Raw genomic sequence first — 8,019 nt, forward strand, 5'->3', positions numbered from 1 at the left:
GTTGGTCCTGTAAAAGATATTACCTGTCTACCCTAGTCAAGAAAGATAGGCAGATTTTATCTCCAACCAGAATTTAAGGAGGAAGAGTTGAAATGAGTCTCTGGATCAAAGAAGAGTAGGAGTGGAGGTGAGGAGGTCCTGCAGGAAAAACCATAGGAACAGCCAAATTTGGGAAAAAGCTTTAGCTCAGGTTTCTGCTTTGTTGTTATTGCAGTCACTAATAAAACCAAACCCCAGGAATGGTGTAAGTATAGATCATCCACAATGTACGTATACTCTGATCAGAGCAGGTAGGGAACCTCACCTACTAAAATCAGATTTTTTTTTAACCTATCAAGCCTTGAAAGCAAATTCAGCGGATCACATATGTCTAGAAATTCAGGGCCCAGTTCTTGCACCCCTACTCACATTGAGTAGTACCTTACTCTGCAAACAGCCCTATTTATGAGAGTAGCAGACCTGGACTTTTACGTATTAATATCGCTTTTCTAAATTCACAGGTGCAACAACTGCCAAATGTAACACCTTTTAGAAGTGCTGTGGGAGTACATACAGTCATCCTTTTTTCAGGATACCATAGATTAGAAGGTACTTTTAGACACCACTGAAGTCTTGCCAAGTGTTTAGTAACCGGCAACAAAGTGACTCAGCTACTCCACCTGTGACATTGCTAAGAAATTCTATTCCAAGCAAACTAAAGCACTGATACCTTTATCACAGTACTTGTGCTCTAAGGCATGGAGGTCAGGCAGCAGGTGTATGCAGTTGAGGCAGCAGTAAGTGAAGAAATCCAAAACCACCACTTTTCCACAAAGGTCTTTGTACAGAGAAATGGGACCGTCAGTGTTCAGCCACTCTAAATCTGGAATTTAGAAAACAGAGGTACTCAGTTAATTAAAGAATGAAAGAACAGATGACAGCATTCAACATTCTTGGTACACTTCAGTACAATATAAAACATAACTTTCTATGCAAACAGGAAGGCAAGCCAAAAATCTTACAGATGGTAAATGTGTTTTCATGATCTGTAATTCTTCATAATTAATTATTTTAAAGGAACATTAGTGTACAGTTAGAAACCTAACTTAGGCTAATGATAATTCACAGATAAACCTTAGAAACATTTGTTCTGTTCAGAAAATATGATCTCCAAAACTCAACCACATGAGAAAGATGCAATGAACAGATATTTAGAAATAACTGATGTTAGTAAATTAAATACCTGCTGAACTTTGTTGTTAATGTCTTATAAAGATGTAAAATCTCCTATTGAAAGAATTTCAATAACCTGTGCTATGTTTCTGTTTTTGTTCCCCTTAAATGTTACTGTAACAATATTAAATGACAGCTACAAATATCTGTTTACTTACTAATTTCCAATAATAAAAACTACTATTCCAATAAGAAGTGACTTCCCAAGGACAGATGGGAAGTCAGTAACAAAGCTAGGAATCAGAGTGGTAGCCACATTAGTCTATATCAGCAAAAACAACGAAGAGTACCCGTGGCACCTTAGAGACTAACCAATTTATTTGGGTACAAGCTTTCGTGTGCTAAAACCCACTTCATCAGATGCATGGAGGGAAAATACAGTAGGCAGGTATATATACACAGTACATGAAAAGGGAGTTGCCTTACCAAGTGAGGGATAGTGCTAACGAGACAATTCAATTAAAAATCCTATCTCACAATCATATGCTCTAAACAGTAGAAAACACTTCTTCTGAAAATACTAAAGATCAACATATGGGTGGGATTTTCAAAAGAGCTTAGGTGATTTAGGACAATAAATGTTGTTATATTTTTGAATAAGACTTGTGCTTCCAAGCCACTTAGGCACTTCTGAAAATTCCATTTTATGACTATTTCAACAGATTAGACTCTCATCAGCCCACAGGCTCCAGGACAATCCTGCTATTGAAGTCAATAGGAGTTATGCCTTTTCCTTCACTAAGAGGACTGGGCCTTAGCTACATATTTACAGCACTGGTAACGTTAATGGCACTTATTCACATAAGCTAAGAAGAGTCTATTTATACTACCAGACCATCAATTATTAAAAACCGCAACAGAATGAGATTTATACTTTATGGCATTTCTCCTTCTCTTACTGGAGTTAAAGTATCTTTCATGAACTGGATACAAATATGCAGGGAATAGAAAACATTTGCTATTTATTTGTGCTGCTTTTCAGGCCCTGACAAAAAGCACAGGGGAGCAGGATTAACCTATCAGTGACCAACCCAAGGTGAGCTTGCACATAAGTGGCAGAACTGAGAATGGAATCCAAGAATCCTAAATCTAGCTAGCAGCTCATATTGCCTCATTAGTCACAAATCAAATGCACTCCCATGATGGATACTTTCATTTTAACCTATCCAGTGCTGCTTTTTGAATTTTATACATTTAGGCCTCAACCTGGCAAACTGCTCCATATGGTAGGGTTGCCAGGCATCCGGTTCCAGTCGAAAGGGGACCCTGGTAGCTCAGGTCAGCACCGCTGACCGAGCCATTAGAAGTTCTGTCGACGGCGCAGCAGAGGCAAGACAGGCTCCCTGCCAGCTCCGCACAGCTCCCCGGAAGCAGCTGGCATGTCCCTCCGGCGCCTAGGCGCAGGTGCGATCAGGGAAGTGTCGCATGCTGACTCTGCCCCCAGCGCCAGCTCCCGTTGGCCAGGAACTGCAGTCCATGGGAGCTGCGGGGGCGGTGCCTGTGGGGGCAGGCAGCACGCCTCCACCTAGGGGCTGGAAATGCCAGCCGCTTCCTGGAGCGGCACGGAGCCAGGGCAGGCAGGGAGCCTGCCTCAGCCCCGCTGCATCGCCAACTGGAAGCCACCTAAGGTAAGTGCCACCTGGCCAGAGTCTGCACCCTGAACCTTCTCCTGCACCCCAACCCCACGTTGGAACCCCCTCCTTGAGCCTGCACCCCAAACACCCCCCCCATACGCCAATCCCTAGCCCCAGCCCTGAGCCCCCTCCTGCACCCAAACTCCCTCCTAGACCCCACACGCACTCCCCAACCCCCGGCCTGAGTCAGTATGGCTCTGTGTAGGTAAACCCTCTTGCAGCATTTAAGCTTTTATACATAAAAGACAGTATGGAAAAAGGTACAGAGGCACACCTGTGAGAAACTGACACTCCAGCATGTGAGGCTGGTATCACTGACTTGGTATGTGGAGTGTAAAGAACATAAAAAAGATCAAAGAAGACAAGTAGGGAGAGGAAGAGTGGTGAAAGGTCTTTAAATTGAGAACAAGAACTTGATGCAATGTAACAGGGGAAGCTCAGGAAGGATTCAATGAGGTGGTCACAGTGATCAACAAGGACAAAGTATGAGTACAGTATCAGATATACTGGAGACAAAAACAGACAGGTCTTTTCATAAATAATGAAACTGCTAATAAACGTCTTTATTCTTATTTTCTTTTAAAGTAGCCTATGATCTAGGAAAGGCTGGGGATAATCTGTCAAACTGTCTCAACACATACAACAGGAGGAAAAATGTAGAAACATGAGAGGAAAAAACAACCTACAATTGTAGTTTAAATTATACATGACAAAATTCTTCTCTCAAAACTGAACAAAAGATGGTTTGACCATTCGCTCTCACTACATGAGCGTTCCCATTGACAATAATGGTATCTTGAACATCTGCCATGGAGATCAAAGAAAATAATTTTGCTTTATTTTAGTATTAGATGGATACGCATGAAGAGGTTTTCATTTAAATACTGTAAATAGCGTACCAGGGCAGCAATGGGACATCATCCTTTAGGGTTTGGGAAAAACCCTGAAGCAGTCCTTAAATCTGTTATAGAAAAATTACAGTATTTGTGTGGGAAAGAACAAGCCTGGAAGTCTGTATAATGCCAAGTAGTTGTGGTGAAGATATTTGTTTAAGGTCCCCTGTTAAATAATTAGTAAATTCTAGCTTTGCATTTAAGAAGCAATAGCATTTTTCAATTGCTTAGGAGCCCAAATACTCCTAGTGTAGATATGCAGAATAATAAAAGTCAAAGAAGCTCCAACAGTTTCCTGGCTTGAGGTAGCTCCATACTCCAATTTACAACAGCTTGGGATCTGGACCATATTCTTTTAGATACTTTTTGACATTAAAAGAATTTAACCTAATAAAGGAAGGTTGTCTGTCCATTATACTATTTCAAATATAATGTTTACTCATAGAACTTCCCTTGACTTTATCACTAGCAGTAAATCAAGTGAACAATATTAACATAAGAAACATAAATGGTCGGAATAAACTGTCAGGAATAAATGGTCAGTTTTCAGAATGAAGAGAGGTAAATGACAGGGTCCCCCAAGGATCTGTACTAGGACCCGGGCTGTTCAACATATTCTTAAATGATCTAGAAAAAGGGGAAAACACTGAGGTGACAAAATTTGCAGATGGTATAAAATTACTCAAGATACTTAAGTTCAAACCAGACTGCAAAGAGTTACAAAGGGATCTCACAAAACTGGGTGATTGGGCAACAAAATGGCAGATGAAATTCAATGTTGATAAATGCAAAGTAATGCACACTGGAAAACATAATCCCAACTATACATACAAAATAAAATGATGGCATCTAAATTAGCTGTTACCACTCAAGAAAGAAATCTTGGAATCACTGTGGCTAGTTCTCTGAAAACATTTGGTCAGTGTGCAGCGGCAGTCAAAAAAGCTAATGGAATGTTAGGAACCATTAGGAAAGGGATAGAAAAATAAGACAAATATCAATATAAATCCATGGTATGCCCACACCTTGAATCCTGCATCCAATTCTGGTTGCTACATCTCAAAAAAATACATTAGAATTGGAAAAGGAACAGAGAAGGGTTTAAAAAAAATTAGGGGCATGGATCAGCTTCCACGTGAAGAGAGATTAAAAAGACTAGGACTGTTCAGCCTGGAAAAGAGATGACTAAGGTGGGATAGGACAAAAGTCTATAAAATCATGAATGGTGTGGAGAAAGTGAATAAGGAAGTGTTATTTATCTCTTCATGTAGCACAAGAACAAGGGCTCAGCCAATGAAATTAATAGGGAGCAGGTTTAAAATAAACAAACGGAAGTACTTCTTCATACAAATCCCAGTCAACCAGTGGAACTCGTTGCCAGATGTTGTGAATGCCGGAAGTAAAATGGAATTAAAAAAAAATTGGGTAAATTCGTGGGAGTAGGTCCATTAATTGCAATTAGCCAAGATGGCTAAGCCTCTGACTGCCAGATGCTGGGACTGGACAGCAGGGGATCCATCACTCGATAATTGTCCTGTTCTGTTCATTCCCCCTGAAACATCTGGCATTGGCCACTGTCAGAAGACAGGATACTGGGCTATATGGACCATTGGTCTGACCCAGTAATGCCGTTCTTATGATTTTTATGCAAAATAATAAAAGTCAAAGAAGCTCCAACAGTTTTCTGGTTAGCGAACAATACTATTATGTGGCTATTAATATTATCTTAAGTCAGCCAAAGGATATTTAGGGATCAGCATAGGCAGTTTTCCAAAAGGATCTGAAAAATTACTTGCCCACACATAAGATCTACTTGCTGATCCTTACCATAATGACGAAAATGCAGTGTTTCAGGAGCCAAATTAGCAATCAACGTTACTCAAAAGAGCCACAGGAGTGTGAATTCATGGTTTCATTTACTATAGTACTATATAGTCATATTTAAATGGTATGACAGGGAAAATATTTAGTTTTCATATATTATTCTCACAGCAAAATGACTGGCCAACTATTATTATTTTATCAGCTAGAATTGGTTAATAAACAGAGTAAAAACATCCTGACGGTTAATAACTTAGATTGGTTAATAATTAAACAACACAGTGTTTTAATATTATGTGCTGCAATAAATAGGCATTTGTGGCTCGCAAGCCCCAGTCTGAGTATCACTGCTCTAATGATATTTTACCCAGCCATTAGTACTTGTTACAAGCAAATGGATAACTAAAGATTTGAAGAGATGTTTCAAGATCTGCTGTCTTGCAAACAACCAAGGCTAAAATTTTTAATTTGTTTCACCACAGTTTGAAAACTTGGAGCTGCTTCCTTTTTGGCCGGAATGGCAATAACACAAAGTGGGGCATTTAGAGAGAAGCTCAGAGGGGATCCTGGAAAGGGAGAAAAACAATTTAACAGATAAGTGTCTTTCTTGCTACAATATTTAACACTTACTATTTTACTGAAGTTTAAGTCTTCAGTATCAAAGACATGAATATCACTAAAACATTTTAATTCCATCTTTTTTTACACTTTGTCTCTGAAGATATACAAGTGTCAAAAAAAGGTAATAAACATTTATTTGAATTAATAAAAAAGTTACGACAAGTGATTAGAGCAATGGATTTTACACCCAGCCTGCTGGGTTGTATTCCCACATGAGGATAATTATACTACTTACCCTACTATTTCTTGACTGCTATTAAGTCAAGGACACAGTGTTTACACCTCCCTGTGTGTTTACTACAATGCACCAGATAACAGAACTGCTAACCAAACCCCAGCATTAAAAATAACGGGGCAGATTCCTCCCCTCCAAAACCATGAGATTGGCTAAAAATAATTTTTAATGGTGTTCTGTTTATTTACCTTTTGACTGGAGCCTTTGATTCACATTTCTTGCAAACAGGAGGGTGAATTTTTTTTTCATACTTTTTTAAAGAAAATCTAAGATTCTCAATTAATAACCGGATTCCAGCAGCTAGGGCTTAAAGAAAAACACCAAACACTGAAATACTGAAAATAAAATTGTGAGAGCTAGCAACACTGAAGTCTGGTGTATTTTTATCTCAAGGCAGTGCCATTGTGTTTGCTTAACTTTTTATTCTTGGAGACTTGTCTTTATTCTACAGCTAGGAAAACGGAGGCCACAACGTTAACCTAACTGCTCATGATCAGGAAAAAAGGCAGATAACTAGACGAAGAGAAAAGAGGGATGACTACTCAGAGCTTCCTGTCATCCAGTCCTGTGCCTCTCATGCTCACAGACCACCCGCTTCCTGGAGCATACAGAAAGGAGTCAAGAGTAGCAGCCGTGTTAGTCTGTATCCGCAAAAAGAAAAGGAGGACTTGTGGCACCTTAGAGACTAACTAATTTATTTGAGCATAAGCTTTCGTGAGCTACAGCTCACTTCATTGGATGCATCCGATGAAGTGAGCTGTAGCTCACGAAAGCTTATACTCAAATAAATTTGGTAGTCTCTAAGGTGTCACAAGTCCTCCTTTTCTTTTTACAGAAAGGAGTGGGATTAGAACTCAGGGCTGTACACCCAGAAAATGAATCATGGCAATTGATTTTCTTACACCAGCCCAACTCTCTGGGTGCGATTCCTAGGGCCGTGGCGGCAAGTGCCAGAGGCCATCTGGGGGGACGGGGAGGGAGGTGACAACAACCCAGAGCGGCATGCCGGTGTCGCGCTATAGTAGGGCGCCACCTCACCGCCTCGCAGTCCGACGGCAGCGGCTTCACCGTGGCACCAGCCCCCGGCCCGGGGAAGGGCCCAGCCCTCGCCTATCACCCACCTCCTCCAAAGTCGGGGACCCTGAGGTCCTGCTCCCAGCTGTCCACCTTCCTCAGGTACTGGTAGACCAGGTTGTCCTTCTCTTGAGGGGTGAGGGCGTCCAGCAGGGCATACTCCAGCTGGGTCTGGACAGGCAGGAGCCCAGGGAGGCCGCCACCCGCCGCCATGTTGTCTCTCTGCCTGGCCGGTGTAACGACAGACACTGTTTACTGAACGGCCTTTTTCTCTCAGCGTATTCGACACCCACACCTTCCATTTCTTCGAATGACAGGAACAACAACAAACGGGGGATGTTTCTTTTTAAAAATCACTAATTTAAAATAATAAAAAGTTCCTATATTTTCAAAGCAAAACAAACGTTTAATTTTTGAAAAGATTAAAAACACCCTTCATATTCCCAGTAGCATATTCGTCAAACAAACACAAAAAAATCCGAGCGAGTGGTAGTTTCGGCTCAGCAGATTCGACGCAGTACATTTGGTC

At 40.9% G+C, this 8,019-nt stretch overlaps 1 protein-coding gene across 2 annotated transcripts in view; it reads right to left on the bottom strand.

Moving 5' to 3' along the window:
• Positions 1-7,945, bottom strand: part of NHLRC2 (NHL repeat containing 2) — a 54,516-nt gene extending 46,571 nt beyond the window's left edge. Inside the window, exons 1-2 of one of the 2 annotated variants that reach the window (XM_007056331.4) lie at positions 7,538-7,945; positions 710-862 (exon numbers count right to left, since the gene is read on the bottom strand). In XM_007056331.4, coding sequence (XP_007056393.2) covers positions 710-862; positions 7,538-7,703 — 319 coding nt within the window. In that variant the 5' untranslated portion in view covers positions 7,704-7,945. Of the gene's footprint in view, positions 1-709; positions 863-3,745; positions 3,787-7,537 lie in introns of those variants that run through there. The other variant, XM_043550380.1, reaches the window with a different exon arrangement.
• Between the last annotated feature and the right edge of the window lie 74 nt (positions 7,946-8,019).

Source organism: Chelonia mydas, chromosome 7 (assembly GCF_015237465.2).
Source record: "Chelonia mydas isolate rCheMyd1 chromosome 7, rCheMyd1.pri.v2, whole genome shotgun sequence".
Taxonomy (NCBI): domain Eukaryota; kingdom Metazoa; phylum Chordata; order Testudines; family Cheloniidae; genus Chelonia; species Chelonia mydas.